The following is a 24,626-nucleotide window of genomic DNA, read 5'->3' on the forward strand; positions in this document are numbered from 1 at the left end:
ATTATATCGATAACAATTATTGTTGTAAGATAAATTTAACTTATCTTCAAAAAACCTTTTTCAATAACCATCCGAAGGTTATGCAGTAAAGATTAATTAATTGGGTATACACACTATATACTATACTTATCTATTTGAAATGTATACATTTCGAACGATTTTTATGATACAAACTTTGATATAATATAACATTTTGTTAAATTTTCATTATAATAAAATAATTTATTTTACCATACATTAAAAATATTTGTAAGTCTGAAGTCACATAAAAAAGCAAATCCATAAATCCGGATAATTCGGGAAATCCGGATAAGAATTTGATTCAAATCCGGATTTGGATATCCGGATATTCGGATAATTCAGATATTCGGATTTCATGCCCATCCCTAATATATATCACTAAATCCCTCAAATAGCACCAATTAATTGATTAATTCTATTTATATTTTTTTTTTCTATATTTTATTTAATTATAAATTTATTATACTTTAATTTTATTAAAAACATAAAAATTAAAATTTCATTAAAAAATAACATAAACAATTATAATAAATTTATTTAATATTTTTGACCCTTCAACAAAAATTTTTAATTTAGAATTAAATTGAATTAGAAGTTTATTAATTATTTTAATAATACCAAATTTTTTATGAATTATACCAAATCGAATAAATTGATTTTTATTTAAAATATTTAATACATTAAATAATGAAATATTAATATTATATTAAATAAAAAAAACTAAATCACCTGCATTTATATTTATTTTACTTAATAACTTTTTTAGATTATTTCCTTATATTTTTTCATCATCAAGTCATATAATTTTTTCAATTACTTTAGCTTTACCATTCTGATTATTTTATATTATTTTTTCAACATGTAAAAATACAAAAAATATAATTCCACATTTAATTCCACTTAATACACCAATTTATTAAGCCCCATTAATAAAAATCATTTATACAATAAGAATCATTATTCGACCCTTTTCTTTATCTATTCGACTAACTGCAAATTTAATTGCAGGACATTTACTTATAACATTATTAAATTTTAATTCAATAATAATCATTATTATTTTAATTAAAATATTTATAATAATGTTTGAACTATGTGTAGCCTTAATTCAAATGTACATGATTTATACCAATTCAGATTGAATCAATTAATTTAAATTAAAATATAGTAAATTAGCAATTACTTCTAATGATAGTGATTAGTTAAAATTATAACATTAATTTGTCAAATTAAAATTATTTATATATATTAGTGGTAGGCATATCCGGATTTCAAAAATCCGAATTATTCGGATTTAGAAAATCCGGATTTCACGGATTATCCGGAGTATCCGGATTATTCAACTTGATTTTGCTGTTCAATGACTCATTTTTATATAATAATAATATTTTAATTCTATAATATAATTTTCAGACATGGGTATACAAAATTTCGAACGCATTTTAAGTACTAGTGATGTTTTGCGCTTAGCTGTAATAAAAACAATTACTTAATTATGTAAATGGTTTTATTGAAATTTTTAAGCACATTTTTATTTGTAAAAATTAATTATTATTTTTTTATACTAAAAAAAAAAAATGTAAAATAATGTAACATAACATTTTATATAATAATTATTAAATAATATCTAACAAAAATCAAAATAACAAAATAAATACTTTATAACATAGCAAAAATTATATTTAATCTCACTAGGTAAATAATATATATTAATAATTCAACAATAATTCATACAAAACAGTAAACATATTCATGCATATTACTTAAATTATTTTTTTTAATTAAAAATTATTATTTTGTTTTAAAAAAACTAAGGCTGACAAATGTCATGGTGTAATTCTATTACGTTTTGGGGATAATATATTACCGGCTGTTGAAAAAACTCTTTCTGATGAAGCAGAAGATGCTGGTATACATAATATTTGTTTAGCTAATACGGCTAACGTTGGATAAATGTTTTCATGATCTTTCCACCATGCACATGGATCTGCATTATGATTTATTTGAAATTCCGCCATATACTTTGAAAACTCGTCAGTATCATTATTTGGTTCTTCTTCAAGTAATTCATCAAGTGCTGTGCGTTTTTCTGTAGGTATACGTACATCAGTATTTCTGCTTAACAAAACCATTTTTGAACGTACTATTTGTTTAATACGATTTTTAATATTTTCGGAAGATTCAAATGACATATTTTTGTATCTAGGATCAAGTATGCTAGCCATTTGAGTGATACTAATTTCTCTTTCGCAATCGTTGTCAACATCAATTTGTACAGAAAAACGTGTTAATAATTCGTGAATAATGGTCTCTTTGAATAGAGTTGAAAACCTACTATCTAGATTATTGGGTTTATAATGTTTTACAATAAGACTTTTAACAATTGGTAAAACCTGAAAATAAACACAATAATTTTATGATATTTACAAAATAATAATTATTGTTGAATATTAATTATACTTATAATTTTTAATCAACTTACCATTGATATAGTGACATTTTGATCAGCACATAAAACTGTTGTTGCTGTTTTTAATGGTTTCAATAAAGTAACAAGTATTTCTATTTTTTCCCAGTCTTCTTCTAGTAATTCTTGATCTTTCGCGATCTTACTATTAAAAAGTGTCCGATCAGACATAATGACAACTACAGCTGAACGAAGTTCCAACAATCGTTCTAACATATCTAGAGTAGAATTCCAACGTGTAGGGCAACTTTGTACAAGATTAAGTTTTTTCACTCTTTCTCAGCTAAATAATTTTCTAAGGCATATGTTCTTTTAGAAGATTGTCGAAAACTAGCAACAATTTTTGATGCGGTTTTTAATAAAGGACGACATGTATTTAAATCTAAACATTTTTTCACAGCTAATTGTAGTGTATGAGCAGCACAACGATTTGAATAAATATCTTGATCGTAAAATAGTTTTACAGCATTTGAAATGTTTGCAGCATTATCATGACTAATTCCCGTTATTTTATTATTTAAATTCCAAGACTCAATAACATTCATAATACTGTCTTTTAAATTTTCAGCCGTATGACTTTCTTGTATTTCTTCAATTGAAAGAGTTACACTATACAATTTCCAATTATCATCAAAATAATGAGCAGTAAATGTTAAATATGAATCAATTGCTGTTGATGTCCAACCATCAGTTGTTAAAGAAATATAATTAATGTTTTCTATGATATTTCTGATACTTTGTGATTTATCTATATACATTTTTTCATTACGTGTAGTAATGCTTTTTCGCGATGGAATAGTATAAAGTGACTCAATTGTTGAAATTAATGAACGAAAACCTTTATTTTCAACTGTACTAAATGGTAACATATCAACAATTATCATTTTGCAAATACTTTGCGTAATAATTTCACATCGATTTTTATCTAATGGTCTTGAATTGCTTTTACAAATGTTATCGTTATGGTAGTGCTTTTTACGTTTCAAAGCAGGGCTGATTGATGATGAGGAAGTTGACTGAGAAGAAATGAAAGTTGAAGATGTTGAAGCTATTTGTTCATTATCGCTATTGCTCTCATTACTATCAATTTCTCTACAAAAAAATATTTTGGGATTTTTAATCTAGTGTAATAACAATTATTCAATAATTAAAATTAAATAAAAAATGGGAGCGTCGCGAGACGTACCGTAAAAGTGAGAACTATATTTTCAGGTTAGATATTATGATGACATGGTATGATAAATGCAAAATATTATTACAATATAACAATCAAATATACAAATATGTCATCTTAAAATTAATTATTTTCTACTAATACAATGGTAACACTTTCAATAGCTCGTGCAGGTTCTACATTAACTTTTAATTTATAAATTACCACATAAATATTGACTATTTTCTTCGGGTTCAACAGCAACGCTTTCAATATTTGGTACAAGTTTAACATCAATTTTATTATCATTTACAGGTTCAATCGTAATATTTTGTCAATTTTCTAGTGAAATTGATGAAACAATGGGCTTATGATAACTATAATACAATATAAATGTTTTTGATTCAAGAGTATCGATAAAAATCCAGAGAAAACTGCATATAATGTAGTGCCATATCTTGTTGTAGATTGCAAGGGATCATTATTCATTGTCATGTTATTAGATTACCTTGTTTTATTAAAAATCAGTATACTGACGGCAGCAGTATATTATTATCAGGTAGGCAATCTATCTGCGGTAGATCGCGGACCCCGTACTGTTTGTACGTACCTAAGTGTATGATTTAACTGTAAAGTATCAAAGTTTTACCAAGTTTGTTATTTTTACTTAATTCCGCCTAAGTTGGATTAATATAATTAAATAATACAAAATCCTAAACTAACCTAACCGTACTAAAATACAATGAAAAAAACCAAATTTAACACTCTTTAAATTAGCCTATCTTCTTACCAGAGGTCTAATCTACGCACAGACATTCATTTATATACATAAATATGTATATTTACAAAAAATAATAATAGAAATCAACAAACGTGCCAGATTAACCAATAGCAACCAATTATATATTTATTTACGCGGACGTTCAACGAAATAGGTCCCCAATTAAGCGCATATAGCGCATATTATAGCGCAATAAATTTCTCACTTTAATAACTAATTAAAGCATAAACAGTGTAGTATTAATAACATGCTTACCCTGTATGTTCTTTAGCGTGCTGTTCTTCATTAATTTCGTTTGCAGTGGGCTTATGCCACCGATTATAATGCGACCATAAAATAGATGTAGATCCCATATTTTTTAAAACGTCGTTGCATACAGAACATATAGCAGTTTTATTTGATTTGCCACGCGTAAAAAAATTCCAAATTTTACTTGGAGGCATTTTAGTACAATTATTCAATGTTAACACGTTTGATGCAACAGAAATACTATTCCTACAAATATGTCTCCACTCTCCACTTGATATTTTTCGATAATTCTTATTTGATAATTGTAAAAGAACATGTCCGAGTAAACAATTATATCGATAACAATTATTGTTGTAAGATAAATTTAACTTATCTTCAAAAAACCTTTTTCAATAACCATCCGAAGGTTATGCAGTAAAGATTAATTAATTGGGTATACACACTATATACTATACTTATCTATTTGAAATGTATACATTTCGAACGATTTTTATGATACAAACTTTGATATAATATAACATTTTGTTAAATTTTCATTATAATAAAATAATTTATTTTACCATACATTAAAAATATTTGTAAGTCTGAAGTCACATAAAAAAGCAAATCCATAAATCCGGATAATTCGGGAAATCCGGATAAGAATTTGATTCAAATCCGGATTTGGATATCCGGATATTCGGATAATTCAGATATTCGGATTTCATGCCCATCCCTAATATATATCACTAAATCCCTCAAATAGCACCAATTAATTGATTAATTCTATTTATATTTTTTTTTTCTATATTTTATTTAATTATAAATTTATTATACTTTAATTTTATTAAAAACATAAAAATTAAAATTTCATTAAAAAATAACATAAACAATTATAATAAATTTATTTAATATTTTTGACCCTTCAACAAAAATTTTTAATTTAGAATTAAATTGAATTAGAAGTTTATTAATTATTTTAATAATACCAAATTTTTTATGAATTATACCAAATCGAATAAATTGATTTTTATTTAAAATATTTAATACATTAAATAATGAAATATTAATATTATATTAAATAAAAAAAACTAAATCACCTGCATTTATATTTATTTTACTTAATAACTTTTTTAGATTATTTCCTTATATTTTTTCATCATCAAGTCATATAATTTTTTCAATTACTTTAGCTTTACCATTCTGATTATTTTATATTATTTTTTCAACATGTAAAAATACAAAAAATATAATTGCACATTTAATTCCACTTAATACACCAATTTATTTAGCCCCATTAATAACAATCATTGAAACAATAAGAATCATTATTCGATCCTTTTCTTTATCTATTCGACTAACTGCAAATTTAATTGCAGGGCATTTACTTATAACATTATTAAATTTTAATTCAATAATAATCATTATTATTTTAATTCATTTATAATAATTTTTGAATTATGTGTAGCTTTAATTCAAAGATATGTATTCTCAATTCTTTCATCTTTATATTCTAGAGAATAATGATAAAAATTAATCAACTTTATGTCATTTTAAATTTAAGTCCATGACCAATTTTAATAGCTTTTAATACTTTTAATTTAATAATTAAAAATATTATAATTATAAATTATAATTATAAATTTTAAATTTAATTTAATATCATTAATAAATTTAATTTTAATTATTACTATGACAAGATGTAATTCGAGAAAGAACATTTCAAGGTAATCATAATTTTTATATTATAAATCTAATTAAATTTAGAATAATCTTATTTATTATTTCTGAAATATTTCTATTTATTTCATTTTTCTGAAATTTCTTACATAATTCTTTAGCACCATTAATTGAATTAGGATTAAATTTACCTCCTAAAAACATTAATTTTTTCAATCCATTATTAATCCCATTATTAAATACAATTATTTTATTAACATCAAGATTCACTGTAACATTAACTCTTCTTTACTTATTAAATAATTAAAAAAAAAAAACAATTATTTTAAGTATTTATTTTTTAATACTTCAAATATTAGAATATAAACATACAACATTCACATTTTCAGATTCAATTTTTTGATCATCATTTTATATAGCAACAGGATTCCATGGTTTACACGTAATTATCGGAATAATTTTCCTAATAATCAATTTACTACGTATAATAAAAATACATTTTCCATATATTCGTCACATCAGATTTGAATTAGCTGCATGATATTGACATTTCATTGATATTATTTGATTATTTTTATATATAACTTTTTACTGATGAAATAATTAATTTTATTAATATATAAATAGTATATTTGATTTCCAATCAAAAAGTTTAATTTTTTAATAAAATAATTATATTTAATTTAATCTCCATATTAACAATATTTATTATTACATTAATTTTATTCTCAATTATAATTTTAATCAATATAAAAATAAAATTTAATTACCATAAATCAGCACCATTTGAATGTGGATTTGATCCATTTAACAAATCACGAATTCCATTTTCCTTAAATTTTTATTTAATTGCAATTATTTTCTTAATTTTTGATATTGAAATCTCAATTATTTTACCAATAATTATATATTTCCAAATTTCTAATATAATATATTTCAATATTATATTTATAACATTTTTATATTTATAATTATTACTATTTTCTATGAATGAAAATTTGGATCACTAAATTGAAAAATTTAAAGGATAATAGTTAAAATTTATAACATTTAATTTGCTTTTAAAAATTATTTTATAATTTATCTTAAATAAGAAGTAAAATTTTACATATTAATTTCGACTTAATAATAGATTATTAAAATCCTTATTTATTAATTGAATCCAAAAAGAGGTTTATTACTGTTAATAATAATATTGAAAAAAAAATTCCAATTAAAAAGATTTTAAAAAAAAGAAGCTTTTAACTATCTTCTAAGGAATTTTAAATGTTTAATCTTTAATTAATTTATTAGTTTAATTAAAACATTATATTTTCAATATAAAAATATTTTTTATTTATAAATAATAATTTAAAAAACCCATTTTTAAATTAACTAAAAAAACTATCATATATTTAAAAAAAAAATATGCAAAGGAGGTACCTTACACAAAAATTTATAAAAAATTAAATCAAAAATTAATCTTTATTAAAAATAACAAAAATCAACACAATTAGAATTTTACCTTTATTTTAAAATTATCACCAAAATTAAAAATTTAAAAAATTAATAATTAATAATTAAAAAAAAAAAAAAAATTCAAATTTATTATTAAAAAATATTCAAAAATTAAGTCCTTAGAATAAAAACTACAAAAAAAAGGAAAACCACATAATGATATTAAAGTCTGGATATTTTATATTGTTATTACTTGTTATAGCGTGTAAGTTGAATTAATATTACGTATAATATTAATATTTTTATTAATTTTATGGGGATAAATAAAGCGTTAGAAATTAAAATCCCGTTTTTAACAGTTTTTTGTAATTTGTCGTTGGTTTTTCCCGTGGAATTAAATAACTATTGAGAGAATCGAAAAACAACCTCTCTATAGTACCATCTTCGTCCAATTTTCTAAACGATAAGATACTCTATGTTAAAATCAAAGTACTCCTTCTGGTAGAAATGTTGTATATAGGTTAAAATAAAAAAATAAACACCATTGTAAAACCCCTAGAACCTCGCTCCGCTCAGAATCTAAAATGTTTAGAATTTCTAACTCAGATTTCCAGTTACGTATATTTAAGAATTATATAAAAAAAGTTCAACATTGAATGTTTCTCCTATCCCTCCAAAAAATAAAGTATGTAACTAGTATGTAATGTCAATAGGTGATGGGTGAACTTATATAGTCATTGAGTATTTAAGTCATTGTAATAGATGTTGTTATAAACTAGCAATTGAGGTAACTGCTTAGTTTATAAGTTGCAGGTAGCAAGACCGTTGGTAAGGATTTCTCAGACAGGTTTGACAAAATAATTAGACTTGTTGAAAAGTTTAAGTTGTTTATTAAATGTCTTCTGCATAAAATACTCTAATTCCAAACTGACAAAGTTGTTATGTTGTCTCTCGTGAAGGTGCTCGTCTGTACTATGGTGTAACACGTCTAATCTACACGCCGTTTCGGGTCTGGTTTTATAGGGCCTCCTGCTCTCCCATTTCCCCCTAGTCTATCGACTTATCTGTGGACTTCACAGGACGTTGTTTAATTAATCATCGATACATTCCCACGCCTGGTTAATCCGAGAATCGTGACCTGTTATCGTGTTTGCAATATATGTTATACGACATCCGTCAATATTTAGATACTGTGCATTATATATATATATATTTCATAAGCAATATCTAAATATTATATTCATACATTTATGATTTATGATTCAGGCGAGGTTGTAGGACCTATTGAAATGCGAGTTCAAGATCGCATTGCCCTCTCGTTATATTCCCATAGGTTTTCTAATCGGATATATGACTTTGATTTATTTAGTCGAATTTCTATGTGCTAATATTTATCTAATCTTTATGTTGCCAAATGTAGCCGAAGGCGAAACGATCAATAATATATCATGCGTATTATTGGGTTCGTTACAATGTGTTAAATTTGAATTTGATGACAACTTGTTGCAAACGAAAAACGATTCAGTGCGGTAGGGATGTCTTAGCGTAGATAAAAATATATACTAGTATAATTATATTTTAATCAATCTCTGGTCTTAGTCACTAGGTATTTCTAAAAAATTTTGAATTCCTTTGTTAAGTAACTAAGCTTATAATATATATATTTTTTGATATTAATTGTATTTAATTCATATTCAGGAAAATTACTCATGGGTCTTACCACAATTTTTAAATGTGTGCTAATTCAAACCAAAAAGTTGCAATATTATAATATATAACTTATAGGTACCTATAATAATGTTAATCAGACGGCGCGCTGAGTATGCAAAATAATAGCATTCCGGTCGAACGATACAAAATACAATTTAATTTAGCTTATTATAGCTTACTTTTATCGCAGCTAAATTAACTTTAAATCAACAGGGTATGTATATAAGCTACAAGTATCATTATTATATTCAAGTTTAGGTATCATGTTAATATTTCCAGTTATCTACGTATATATTTTTATAAGATGAATATAAAAAAAAATTCAGCCTTGAATGTTACACTCGCCTATCTCCCAAAAACATAAAGTTGGTCTAAAATGTGTTGTTTTTCAAAAAGGTATACACAATTAGGATATTTACTAATATAATTAAACTAATAATACTCTAAGCAGAGATGGCTGTTAGTAACAGTTTTGGGTGTGCAGGGTGTCTTAAGCTGCCCGTACACGATTAATGATATTGATATCAATTGAACATCAATTGATTAAGGACATTGATTCAGGCATTCAAACTAGGTACTTTATTTATATATTTACGTTATTTCACGGTTGTAACTTGTAGATAATATTATATACCATATAGGTTAGTTAAAACAGTAATTACAAATAACCAATATTTTAGACCTAAAAAAACAGAATATTCTATTACCTACATTAAACTTTTACATATTATACCTATCTAGTAAAGAAAATACTGTTATAATGAGTGAAAAGAAGATTATATAGCAGAAGAATAATCATTAAGGTCCTTAAAGTCACACTTTTTTTAAAAGGTGAATTTTTTCTGGAGTCACCTGTAAAATGGGATGACTTTGGACATGTACCTATTAGATTACATTATAAATCGATGTTATAATTACAATGGTTGACTTCGGACAATATAGATAGTCTGTGCATGCCAATGATAGTTATAGTATAATATAAACAAACTAACTATATAAAGTAATCATATCCAAATATATATTTTGTTGCAGCTAGACACATCTCTTTTTTTGCTTTTATTTTGTTGATTCTGTAAAACAAAAAATTAATAGCTGATTAACTGATTATTGTAGAAACATTTTTAATATAAATACTCATAAATCTAACCAACGTTTGTATACATCATTATATATTAACCATATAAGTTTTTATTACGTAAATAATCTGTATTTTTTTTTAAATTAAAACTATTAATTTTTTTTATTTATTTATTAAGATAACTTCAGAATTTAAACCATTGACAGACAATAAAATTTATTTTTGTAATGTTTTATATATTAAAGTGCTAAATAAAAATCAAATATCATACCTAAGTTTTACATTAAATAGAATATTTAAAACAATTTGAAACGTATTTTAAAAATGTCAGTACCTAATATAAAATTACAAAAATATTATCTTGTCCAATAAATTCAACTCCATTGAATACATTTATTTTGTATAATCGATGGAGTCTTTGAAACATTAGCTTATAAAGGTTCCATCCTGGGTCTCAGTTGGTTGGAACCTCCACAGATCAGTCTTTCCATTCTTCTCTGTTCTTTGATATGTTCCAATCAACTTCTCATGACTGTGTAAGTTCCATCATGGTTTCTTCTTACACCGTTCATCCATGACACATGGTCTTGTGTCTTCTATAATATACCTAGTGAAATATACACTATGATTTAATACATACTTAAGATGAACATACACAATACAAGCATATTTTGGTGTAGATAATCAAAATAATTAAAATATATTAGGTACGCAATAAAAATAATTAAGTAATTATAATTTTGTAATTAACACTGTGCACTAAACACAGAACACTGCTGACTAGTTCAACAATTTCTTTGTACTGGCAGTTAGAAAACTATATTACAAAGTCGCGGTAAAAAAAACATAAACTACTTAACCAATCTAAACTTAAACATAATGTCAATACAAGATTTGCAAAAAAATATTTTATAAGAAACATACACCATAAAACAACTACTGAGACTTTGAAACAGCAGGAACTAGAAAGAACTGCAAACATGTTGCCAGTAGAATTATTTAACTTAAACCTTAATCATTTTCATAGACTTTTAATACGTTGGCTAATTACTGGCTAATTCACAGAGTTTCAGTAATATAATTTAATATAGTAACAATAATGTAAATTAATATTTAGAGATTTTAATTATTATTATCTAGATTTACTGTTATTATGTTATATACTTTATAGTATATCAATGTCCATAGCTATTAGTTTAAACTTTTTATAGACTGTACAAATTGTTAACTAATATCTATTGTATAAGTTATAGATTAGACCACTGGGCCCACACCAGTGTCTCAGGTGGGCCCAGTATTCATATTTCCGATAAATAAATAAATAACATTTTTTTCTTTTATCTAATTAGTATAAAATTGATATTATCATTTGTGCATTAACAATACTAATTACAATCTTTCAACTTAATCAGTCACTTATAATTATGGAAGTTTAAAATAAATATGAAATATTAGATATAAATTGTATTGTAGGCAAAACTTTTTTATAAATGGTAGACATAATTACAAAACTAAACCTTATCATTCCATATACTATTATTTACGTCCATACCATATTCCGATCATAATTCTTTACACGTCTTGTTCACTTTTAACATTTGGAAGTACTGTAGAACTGAGGCAGTGCCGGTACTCTGTTAGCCATTTATTGAGCATTTCAAATAACAACTTTTCTTGTTTCTGAGCCATTACTTGACATGAATTGAAAGCCTAAAAATATATTCAATTACATGAGATACCTACATAAATAATTAAATAATACAATATCAACAATAAAATGGTTAAAATCATTCATTTTTTAAAATAAAAATGCATAATTATCAGTTACATCTAGAGTAGGTACAGGTAATAAAAACTCATATTATATTGAAATGGATCTCCGTAACTGTATACTGTTTTTTTCATCGACAATCAACTCTAATTTTTTGCGTGATGCATAATCATCATGTTTTTATAACAAAACTTTTTCTATTAAAATCACTCTTTGTTTCACTAATGACTTGATATATCATCTAGGTTAACGCACATTGTAAAATGTACATATCCAAGATTCATAGTACGCTCTGAAATGTAATATAGTAATGTAATATAGCGTATTTCAAGAGTAAAAGATTAATATAATATGAAAATAAATTAAACATAAATATAGCAAATTGAACGCGCAACAGATCACATTTACTCTGTTAGTTTAAAAATTAGAGTTAATTGACATCTTATACAATTTCAACATAAGGTAATATCTAGTGAACCTCATATGTTTTTTTTAGATTTTAATTTTAAATTGAATTTATTTCATAAATTGTCTAGAAAAATAAACAATTAGGTAGATTTTAATATGTTTAAAATTTAAATTTATAGTAGGCATACCACGTTTACAATGAAAATAGACGTGTTTATAACTTTCCAGTTTAATAATTTATTATTGTTCATTAGGATTGGTAGGTATTAACAGGGGCGGACTGGCTACTTTTGGTCCAGGGTGCAAAATTAATTAGGGGCCCGTAGGTACATTTTTTTTTAAATTATTAAAATTAGGAAAGAGTTCTACATTACAATAAGAGTTAAATAATAAATTGAAAGGGCCCGAAAATGGTAATCGGGATATGTATTATAAATACGTCCGCCCCTGGGTACTAATTTTAATGATTTTGTAGTGATCCCGCGTACATTGTACAGGTAGGCATGTTAACCCCCAGTTATGAGAGCAAATACAATGAGGTTTAATAATTTAATACTAAAGCTTACTTATGCGTGCAGTTCTTCGTGGTTTGATAGCATTTTATTGCCAGTTTCAGAAAACAAGTGTTTTAACAAGGTTTCAGTCCGGTGCGATTAATAACGAGGAAATCACCTCTTAAAATCCTGTTAAAGCGATACGTGTACAGTTATAACTTAAAACATAATACAGTGATATTGTCGTGGACAGCCTGGCAAACAACCATAGATCTATATAAAACTGTCAAAAACTGAGCAAGTCGCAAGTGCAAAATGCGAACATTATAAATGACAATATGCGACGCCGGTCGCCGACACTATAAGACACAATAAGAAATTAGAATCGCTGACAAGGCTCCTAGTCTAAAATCTTAAATCCTAAATCCCATTGAACTATATATTTATATTATATTAATATATACTTCTATTATTTGATAATTAATTGTAATAACTGAAACAGTAAACTGAAATTTATTGAATTCATTAACCGAGACTAGTGAGTAGCACAATTTAAGATATACTAGTTAAACCTTAAACATCGGCCATAATGAATAGTGCTGTACGGTGACTGGTGAACCAACTATCTGAAACAGCTGAGGGCCCAGAATCACTGGCGCTCGTTGTGGTTTAAATATGTTAAATATATATATAATATCATAACCATATAAACCACTTACCACGGTTATCTGCAGTTATCATAATATTCTACAGTATAATCTAGTACAGTGCTTCTCAATTTTTTTTTGTCATGAGACTCCCTAAATTTAATGTAAAACTGTCAAAGCCCTCTTAATCAACATTTTTAATTGTTTTTTCTAAATTAGCTATATACTACAGTTACGTGTACCATTTCACACAGATAAATAAAATTATTAAAATGTATAGTAAATTAATGTTTTAATATACTTTTGAAAAAGATTAATAATAGTATTAAAATTTAACTCTTTAAACTTTTTTCATAAATGCTCTAAGTCTAAAGAAAATAAGCACTGATCTAAGATGCCCATATAAATCTATTAATCATTTAGCATATAGATATGTTTCTAATAGGGACGGATTGGGATCAAAATTCAGCCCGGGAAATTATAAACATGGAGGCCCATTTGTATTGACCAATAATATAAACTTACTAAAATTCTTGGTAATTTATTATAAAACATAAAATATTATAAAATATTTTAAAATTCAAATTAGCTCTTTATTTTTTTTATTACAAATTTTAAACATAGTTTCAAATTATAACATTAGACTTTTATACAGCAAATCACTTTGTTGAGAGACTACTTTAATGATTTCATCATGGTCTAAAGAAGCCAATTTTTCTTTTACTACGCCCTTCATCATAAAAGCTTCAAGCTTTGAATCAGTTAACTGACTACGAAGTCTTAAATTAAAATTTTTAAGTTGTGAAAATGATGTTTCGCATGTGACTTGTGTTAAAGTTAAGGTCAGTACATATTTATATGCAAGATATAGATTTGAATATGTTTCACAATATAAGTTATATTTTGTTAAAACAGTGTAACAGCACAAAAAACAGTTTTTACAACTCTTACAAAGTGTTGTTGAATCATTGTCATTTATTTGTGTGTCTACTAATACTTCTTCATCTTCTTCATTATTATTTTTCATATAAATAGTTGCATAGGTTTCAGGAATACTTTTTTTTAATTTGTTCCAATTCTCTGCAAAACTTATATAAGTTTATTTTTAATATTTTCATTTGAAGCATTTTTATTAAACTATTGAAGTTTATTACTTAAAGTGGTTAATGCACTATTAGATAGTCCTTGTTCAGTTATTTCTTTGAAGTTTGTAAGTGAAAGGCATGATAAATCAGTATATAAGTATCGATGCTTTAGAAACCTTCTTCTCATACTTTCTACAATGGTATCTAGAATTGTATTATGTACATCAACAGTAAATTTTTGAAGTTGATCATAAATTATATAATTTTCCACCAACTCTCCTGGCAATATTTTGCGTTTCCGGCTTCTAATCCTGGGGAAATGTTCTTCAACAACTATATCTAAATTAAATTGGTTCAATTCAGAATTAATCTGTTGAACAAAAACATTCCCACTCAATTTTACTCCATCCTTTATCTTTTTGAATTTCAATAAGTTTTTCTAAAGCTGTGTCAACTAATTCTTGAGATTTTAAAAGATCCATTTCTTTGGTCTGTAGATATTTAGAAAGTGGACCACTTGTCCACTTATACTAAAAAATATAATATAAATAAATGCTGTAAGTATAGTAGAATATTTCAGAAGGGACGTTCTCATATAATCAGCTTTAACTTTAATGTCTGGTTTGGAATTATCACTATTAATTATATCACTCAATGCCAATATTACTTATATTATGTACATGCTTTTAGATGGATCATTAATCTTTCAAAATATTCTATTAAGAACAATTTCTTTTCCCCACCAACGAATTTCAATATTGATTCCAAACGACAATTGATTGTACATCTTTTAGTAAAATATTCCATGCGTTTATATGATTTTTTAAAAAAAATGGCCAAACTATTAAGGTAAATAATGTTGCTGCGGGTAAAGGGTAAAGGTGATTTTGATGCATTGGACATTACTAAGTTGAGAACATGGCTGTAACACCACACATGTACTTGGTTAGGTGCTGTTTCATTTAACCATGCATTAAAACTGTTATACTCACCCTGCATATTTGCTGCACCATCTGTGACATTTGCCACACATATTTTATATTAATATCATTTGATTTTAAAACATTCATAAGTAATTGACACATACCTTGACCTGTTGTATATTATGTATAGTTTACCAATGAAATTAACTTTTTATGCACACTATGGTTTCCAACATATCTGATAACAATTGCACATTAATCTTTAGCAGCGATGTCTTGTGTAGTATCTAGGATAACTGAATACATTTGAGCTTTGTTCATATCTGCACTGATTGATTTTTTGATTAACGTACATATTGCTGAAATTACATAACCTACTGTAGTTTTTGATATAAATGTAAGAGAATTTCCTCTTCCTTTACTACCAGCTTTATTCGCTTTTATACTTTTTTGAGTAACTGTATCTAAATGATCTTTAATGACCGAGTCGTAATTACTTAAGAATAACAATAACTCCAAAAAGTTTCCATGATCATGCAAACTATTTAAAGAATAAGCTGCCTTAAACTAATTACCTCTATAACTTAAGCCACGTTTGCCAATAAATATTACACTATATATTATCCTTTTCAAAACCTCTCTATTCTTTTTAACTTCTTCCTTTCTTTTGTCTTTTTGCACAGAAAATAATAAAGTGTTAATGTTACGTTTTTCGGTAAATAAAAGATATGATTCAACACAGTGATTTTGAATTTTGCTTCCTTCATGTACATTGATACATTGATAAACATACTTCCAATATCTCATACCTGTTGTAAATGAGTTACTTTCATTGGAAAATGTTAGACACAAGAAACAGAATAACTGTTTAGAATCACTGTTATAAGTCAACCTCATGCGCTGTACTCCATCACTAATAAAAAAAGTTTTTTTGAAAATTAAATGGAGTTGACAAATTCATTTTTGGTAACAGTAGATGACTTTTTAAAAATATTTCCATTTCAAGTTGTGTTGGTTTTTTGAAGAGATCTAAAAGAATACCCAATTAAATTTACTAATGATAAACAGTTCATAAAACATTTTTTTTAGTATTTATATGTATTTAAAAAAATATATATATATCAATTTTGTATTTAATAGGTGATGATGACTTCAGCAAACCCTCTAGAATTAACCATGTTTTGAAATAAAATGATGATCCTTAAAGTTTTAATGTATTGTAAACTATAATACACAATCCAAACATTTTTTCTGTTCCTTAAAATTATATATAATAATGAAATTGTATATACCATCATCCACTGTACGTTGCAACATTTCTTCGACAACTGTACTCAGGTGTTCTCTTAAACATAAACTATTAATTTGAAGCTCCTACACAAAAATATATTAATATTAATATTTTATATACCTATATTGCAATTTTTTATTAATTAATTGGTTTTAATTCACACAACTAATTAAATTAATACATACTGCAATTGTATTCAATGTTTCATTCAGACTACTTTCAACGGTTGAAGGATCTAGTGTTTTACTAGATTCCTTGATATATCTAACAAAAATAATTTTATATTTAAAAATAAATATATAATATTACATTTGTATTTAATAAGTAATGTGATGATTTGAACAAGCCCTCATTCCACATTACAGTAAATTAAATTGTTTTTATGCCATATTTTGTCTACTAGTGCGCCCTTTTAAGCATAGACGATAGACCTAAGTTAAAGTACAAAGAATAAATGTATTATTGGTAAACGGTCACTTTGTACGGTCCATTGTTCAAAATGTATAACGCGGACACTTTGTACGGTCGGGTAAAAAGGTACATTGCAGAACGCGAACACTTTGTACTATTATATACATAAAGTATATATATTATAAATATAAGTTATAAACCTAAGTTAGCAAGTAAATAATACTATATATTATATATGACAAATTTTACTAAGTTTTTGGACGGTTTTGCGAGCAGTACAATTGGATGAATGTGGCAATAGACTTCATAAGAGACAAAAATCCTATACTGCTGGCAATAATAAACTATTAAATTTATGTAACAAACATCAAAAAAAGGAAATAACAAATATGGAATTTTTAAATTCCATATATTATACATGTGGTTTTTAAAGATTTTTTTAAATATTAAAGAATGGAAATTTTATACTTTATAGATCGTTAATTTTGACGAATTATTTCCATATTATAGGTAAAAAATTATTAAAAACTACATGCATAGAGTTTTTAATAATTTTTTTCGTTATTATATTTTATTTGTCATTATGACATATTTATACTGTACACATTTTTAATTTGCTTTAAACTAATATCTAATATTATAATACAATTAATATTTATAATAATATTATTTATTGTTTGATTATTTTGATAATTATTAATATACGATGAAACAATTTACTTTTTATTTTTAGTTTTTCTATTTTAATAATTTACATTATAATTTATAATATTATATATACTTACTACTTAGGTATATAACTTATATTTATAATATATATACTTTATGTATATTGTATATAATAGTACAAAATGTCCGCGTTCTTCAATGTACCTTTTTACCCGACCGTACAAAGTGTCCGCGTTTCGCACTTTTAATGCTCGACCGTACAAAGTGACCTAGAACCCAAAACCATGTTTTTATGCCATATTTTGTCTACTAGTGCACCCTTTTAAGCATAGACGATAGACCTAAGTTAAAGTACAAAGAACAAATGTATTATTATTTATAATATTTTATCGTACCATAAATGGCGAATACTATAAGTAGAATACATAGTAATTTTATCGTATTTTACGTCTGGTACGGTTTTAAAAATATTGTACTCATTAACGTGCATGTGCGCAGTACGCGGTGAACCGCCAGCAGCGCCCTCTCGTCCTATCATTCGAACTTCTACTATTGCCTGTCTATTATACTAACGCCACCGAGCGAGAACGCTTCTCGTTTGCGCATCCAAATGACGGAACTCCACGGTCTCGTACCCAAATTTCTCCCACTCTACCTTCTAGTCGCCGCCGTAAATTCCCCCACTTGCTACGCACAACCGGTGGCTGAGATCGGACGAATTTTGGTCGCCACCCAGAAACATTATCTCGTTGGCGTTAGTAACTTAGTAGTTAGTATAGTACAAGGTCTGTAGTTGTCCGTTACTCCGATTTTTGGTCTGCGGATCGTTTATCACGAACGAACGCGGTCGGCACCGAACAATAGGGCAGCGTCTCGATATCCGATCTTTTGATCGTCTTGGACAACGATCATTGTTACAGTTGCACACTTGCGTGACCCGTCTGATTGGGCGTTTGAAGATCAAAATCCGGTACGATGACGACCAACTATCTGAAACGACAACGTGACCCCGACGACGAAATCGTCGTCTTCCCGGCCTACTTGTCCACCAACTCTGCTGATACTATGACCACCAGCTCCGCGAATACCGACACTACCACAATCCTGGACTTGCCGACCGAATTGATTGAGTATATTTGCTGCTATGACTCGATGCAATTGATTGACATCTTGAACCTTGCTGTTTCGCATTCCAAACTCAAAAAATGCTTATTCCACGAGCAAAACTCTCGCCTCTGGAAATCCAAATTCATACAAAAGTACCTATACTTGTGTGTTGTGCTTATTTTTACTTCCTTATAACGGATATTATATTTGTGTTAGATACGGTATGTTGGACAATGAGGAATATGGAGTTGTTATCGACGAACAAAACACTTGGAAAGACGAGATCATGTTGCGTATAAGTTTGGATAAAGCTGTACCTCCTGAAATTATACAAATGCCACAGAAGTTCATGAAGTTTGAAAGTATACCATATCATTTATATCCGTTTAGTAAATATTTACACTCAAAAAATGAAGGCCATAAATATTATATTCTATCAGCAATTGCAGCTTATTGTAAAAAACTACCGAGGCACGAATGGTATTTTTGTGGTTTAGAGTAAAGTAGAATAATAATTGACTTATCAATATTTATTTTTATCATTCAACAGTAATGAAAATTATGATGTATTGTACATGGCTCATCAATTTCTTATGTATTCGTGCCAAGTGTATTTTGGTTACAAGTTACGTAATTTCTTAAGTTTACCAACGGCAGAACAAACTGTTGAACGAGGATTTCACTTACTTGAACGTTGGTGGTGTCCTACGGTTATCATACCATATCACGATATAAGTAAGTCTATACTAAAAAAAGTTATGTAATTTTGATACATTTGTAATGAATGGTGATAATTGTGTTACTAATGTTTTTCACAGATGAAAGTTTAAATAATATAGCTATTGATGTGTGTAATCGCATTTATTTAGCAAGCCCAGTCCATCCTCTGTTTGAACATGACAACTGTTTGAAACAAATTGTTGAACGAGGAAAATTCAATCTTTATAATGATTTATTTGATGAAACCAGCACAATGTTTATACTTGACCACATAAGACAAATCATATTTTCAAATGATCAACTGGTGTGTTATTGTACCAATGACTTAAATTGCTTTTTGTTGCAGCAGGTATGTTTTCATCACAATGATTTTATTATTCATAGTCAATTATGATACAATTAATTTACCTAGGTTATTGAACGGAGAAAAGGTTCTGTATTTTTGCTGTGTGTAATATTTGAATCGGTTGCTAGACGATTAGGAGTAAAAGTTTGTATAACTGCAACGTCTGTTCACAATTATGGAGACAATTTTGTATCTTGGTCATCTTCATGGCCAGGAAACAAACGTAACAACCCTACATGGTACTTGGTAGACATTGCTGATCGTGGTGTCATGCGGAAGGCTACAGTTTGTCCAGCCTCAAGAAAATTGCCATTCGGGTATACTGGAATTTATATACTTAACGTAAGTACTCGTAATTTATAAAAATATATTATAACTCGTATAAATTGAATACTAATAGGTACTTGTACTTAACTCTTATGTCATAATAACAAAAATTCTATTTTTTCATTTAGTTAAATTAATTTTTTTTTTTTATTATTGAACAAAAATTTATATATTTACAATCTGTATTTACATGTTATACAATAGTTAAATTTTATGATATTTGATTGACGGGAGGGGAAGTCAACCAGTGGTGGAAACCCGTGGAAAGCTATCAACAGACACCTATAATAGTTTTCTATATAGGTTTTTCTAATAATTAAGAAATTATAATTAAGTACCATAAAATATGGTGAATAGAAACAAATGCAAATGTAAATGTTGTTACTTAGATGTCCATCCTATGTGTTATCAATATATTTTCTTCATATTATGAATTGTCAACATTTTGGTTTTCAACCACTGGTTTTTATCAACATTTTTATTCAAATACTATAGAAAAATATAAAATATGTAGTCTTGCAGAAACACAACTATATGAAATTATGAATTAAGAAAAATTAGATTTCAAAACATTATTCAGGAAAATTTATTTGTAGAGACAATGCTGGAATATCAATCTATAATGCCTTATTAATTTGTTTAGTAGTTTATATAAAATTAACTGTTTCTGACTGTCCACCTAACTTATAACAACTGAACTACCAAAAACTACTGATTATAAAAACAATATAATATTTAAAAAAAAACTTATAATATATTACGAAAAGATAAATCAAATGTACTGTTAGGTAATATATTTATATTTTTTTTAGTTATTTTGGACATTTAGTGAATGCGTGGAACAGATCTTTGGGCCAGGGATAAAATCATGTAAATATATTTGGGATTTCCAAAAACTCTTAAAACCTGATGATTCTTACCTTCAGTGTCTAAGTCAAAAACTACTTGAGGTATATGGCTATTGTCAATGTCCCTTACTCAGAAATCCGGCTAATCCAGATGTGAGTATTTTACTATTCTGCATATAACCTTACATTTTACATAAGTATCAGATATATTATATACAATTTTTACTTCTCAATATCATTATCGTTATTTATTAACTGTTTTCAGGCTCCAAACCATGAAGATGAGATGAACAATATTCACAAACATGTAAGTGATTAAACTTATTGTATTTGATAACAGCAATATTTAACATAAAACTTCTTTTAATGATCAGTGGCAAGACGTTTTCCCCATAGAACCAAGAACACGTGGTGAGAGTTATGATCCTAAATTTTCAATTGGGATGATGATTGAATATCCTAACTGTCATTCAAGCAGATCCACTACACGTGGTATTATTGTGGGCTGGAAAATAGTGTGGTACGAAAACACCCCAAAAACTGTTTACTTTGTACTTGGCAAACATTATATAAAAAACATTCAAATTTTTGAAAACGCCAAATTTGTCAAATTTGAGGAAGACGGATCTGGTATGTCGGAATTGATTTTGACTATTAGCTGAAAGTGATTTTTTTTCATAGAAATTATATTCTTGCATTTAAATGCCTTTTTTTATGGTTATTCTATTTTAATCGATCTCTTTTGCACGACAATATTTTCTAAAAAGGTTAATTAACAAAAACATATGATATAAGACAAGAAATGTAGTGTGTTCTTCAACCAAAAATACATGTATGGCTAAGTTTCTTAAGTTTTCAAAATAGCCATTTTCTTGATCATATTTTTAAAATAGAATAAATAAAATTGAGTGAAAATAGACCAAGTTAAAGCAAATTAAGTTCTTGTCTTCGTTAGAATAATACCTAGTTATTTTGGAAAATACGAATCACATAATTGATTGGAACATAATATATTTTTTTAAGAGAATCTGTAAGTATCTAATAATCAGCGGAACTTTGCCACATTATAACTAGTGGATAATGCAATTTCACCTGTTTTTTTAAAAATTGAGACTTTAATCCGTTCATATAACATTTAAGATGGTTTTTGGATACTCATTTTGTAAGTAACATTTTACTATGTCAATTTGATCATGTACTGGGAATTTATAAATAATTTTTCTAATGTAACACAAATTACCTACTAAATAGGTACAAAGTAGGTTGTCATAAAAAAATCCGAAATATTGATTAATCCATGTCATTCGTAGTTCACAAATATAACTTTTATTTGTACAAAGTCAACACATTAATTTTTCTTGAATTTCTTCAATTCTCTTTCAAAATTAATATTTTTATTTAAAAAAACCCGTTTTAAAAATATGATCTAGAAAATAGTTACTTCATTAGATATAAATCAATTTTAAACAAATTAGTTGCATAAAAATAAAATTATGAATTTTTGAAACAAAAATTTTTAATTTTTTGCCATTCAATTAGATTTCCCATACTTATTGCAGAACAAAAAAATCAGATTCAAATAATATATTGATTTGCACAGAGATACAAGGGCAATATGGACTTTTGGGACATAGTATATAATAATATGTATATTATATACAAATGATTTTGGGTTTATTATTAGGTGCCTGCTTGGTATTCTTGTTAATCATAAAAGATATTGATGCCATATTCACATATTAGATTTCATTGGTGCCCCCATTAGTTTTTATGATGTGATTAAGAGGTTTATTAGCTAGATAATAAATTGGTAGGCCAGAAAGGAATGTGTAAGAGGCTGTTAAAACTAATAGTGCTCGAAAGTACTTTAAACTTAAAGGAAGAAGAGAGTAAAAAAAAAAAAAAGAAAATATTACGAGAGTAACAATATCCCTTATATTAATATTGTTGTGAACTGGTGCATAATAATAGGTTGGATTTCAAATGTCACCCATAAACATTATAAGGTCTATGATTTAACTTTACCTAGTTAATAACTTCTAATGAAAATGAATAATTTCACTATTCATAAAGAAACTTTTGATTAATTGTAAATTATTATTGCCACGTGTGATGCAATTTTCTAATAAACGTAAAGTATAGTATTAGTGTATTACTAGTACAATCTAAAAAAAAAGTGTTTAAATAATTTAAACATTTAATTATCTGTTCTTGGCTGCTGATAGTTATGACTTATGATATTTAATGCGATACAATACGTTTTTTGTATTATTTGATTTATCAACTTGCTTTAAATAGTATTGCTATGAACCAAATGAAATTCTTATAATCATTTCATAATCTTTATAATATAAATCATAATATTATTATGCTTTTATTTAACAAATAATTATATATTTTGTATTAACTTGATGCTATGTTACTATTAAGTATAAACAACAAGTCATATTTGTATTACGTATAGTTTCTGAATCATCACAAAAATTTTGTTACAGGAGAATTGCAGCGACAACTAAACCCAGACAATTACATTGCCATGAACATTGGCAAGTTTTTCACACATTTCAGTCATGAGTTGTGCGCTTTTGTGCCGATTAATAGTTTGGCACAATTTTATCCCGATGATCTATCTTACTCTTATGTTCAGTTATAATAAATAATATGTAATACATAGTAATATATTATAATGGTATGTAAATAATTATATGTTTTTTTAAACAATTTCCAGTATACGAACTTCCGCGTATCCAAACTAGGTACGATCCCAATTAGTTAGAATAATCGAGGTTCTACTGTAATTTGTTTTATAGTGATAAATAGAGTGCGGATCTTTAGGTTTTTACATATTTTAATTGGCTTTATGCAGCTTTACGAGGATGAAAAATGTGGACGATTTAGCTATCATAGAGTTCGTAGGAAAAAATGTATTTTGCATATTTTGGACATTATAGAATATTTAGCATATTTGTCATATTTTAGAATATATTCGATTATTGTTCATAAAAAAACATATTTTATTAATTT

General features: G+C 26.5%; 3 protein-coding genes across 4 annotated transcripts in view; 1 reads left to right on the forward strand and 2 right to left on the reverse strand.

Moving 5' to 3' along the window:
- The window catches only part of LOC132946995 (uncharacterized), a 32,728-nt gene extending 8,316 nt beyond the window's left edge, over positions 1-24,412 (forward strand). For both annotated transcript variants that reach the window (XM_061017162.1, XM_061017163.1), the window contains exons 7-15: positions 19,175-19,513; positions 19,578-19,841; positions 19,912-20,096; positions 20,180-20,430; positions 20,494-20,769; positions 21,567-21,755; positions 21,868-21,909; positions 21,977-22,232; positions 24,098-24,412. In XM_061017162.1, coding sequence (XP_060873145.1) covers positions 19,230-19,513; positions 19,578-19,841; positions 19,912-20,096; positions 20,180-20,430; positions 20,494-20,769; positions 21,567-21,755; positions 21,868-21,909; positions 21,977-22,232; positions 24,098-24,255 — 1,905 coding nt within the window. In that variant the 5' untranslated portion in view covers positions 19,175-19,229 and the 3' untranslated portion in view covers positions 24,256-24,412. The remainder of the gene's footprint in view (positions 1-19,174; positions 19,514-19,577; positions 19,842-19,911; positions 20,097-20,179; positions 20,431-20,493; positions 20,770-21,566; positions 21,756-21,867; positions 21,910-21,976; positions 22,233-24,097) is intronic.
- On the reverse strand, positions 1,738-2,302 carry LOC132946998 (uncharacterized). The gene has a single exon (XM_061017165.1). The coding sequence runs from the start codon at positions 2,244-2,246 to the stop codon at positions 1,848-1,850; it is 399 nt and encodes a 132-aa protein (XP_060873148.1). The 5' UTR covers positions 2,247-2,302; the 3' UTR covers positions 1,738-1,847.
- LOC132946581 (uncharacterized) lies at positions 2,257-2,704 on the reverse strand. The gene is made up of 3 exons (XM_061016627.1): positions 2,504-2,704; positions 2,298-2,414; positions 2,257-2,265 (listed from the first exon to the last, which is right to left on the reverse strand). Exons 1-3 carry the CDS (start codon positions 2,702-2,704, stop codon positions 2,257-2,259), a joined length of 327 nt encoding a protein of 108 aa, XP_060872610.1.
- Positions 24,413-24,626: the final 214 nt, after the last annotated feature.

Source organism: Metopolophium dirhodum, chromosome 6, assembly GCF_019925205.1.
Source record: "Metopolophium dirhodum isolate CAU chromosome 6, ASM1992520v1, whole genome shotgun sequence".
Classification (NCBI taxonomy): Eukaryota; Metazoa; Arthropoda; class Insecta; order Hemiptera; family Aphididae; genus Metopolophium; species Metopolophium dirhodum.

Bases quoted from the DNA above. Each gene is read 5' to 3' on its own strand.
- LOC132946998 (XM_061017165.1), bottom strand. From the start codon at position 2,246: ATGGCTAGCATACTTGATCCTAGATACAAAAATATGTCATTTGAATCT.
- LOC132946581 (XM_061016627.1), bottom strand. From the start codon at position 2,704: ATGTTAGAACGATTGTTGGAACTTCGTTCAGCTGTAGTTGTCATTATG. The intron at 2,415-2,503 runs GTAAGTTGATTA...GTTTATTTTCAG, and splicing joins AAAATGTCACTATATCAATG to GTTTTACCAATTGTTAAAAG.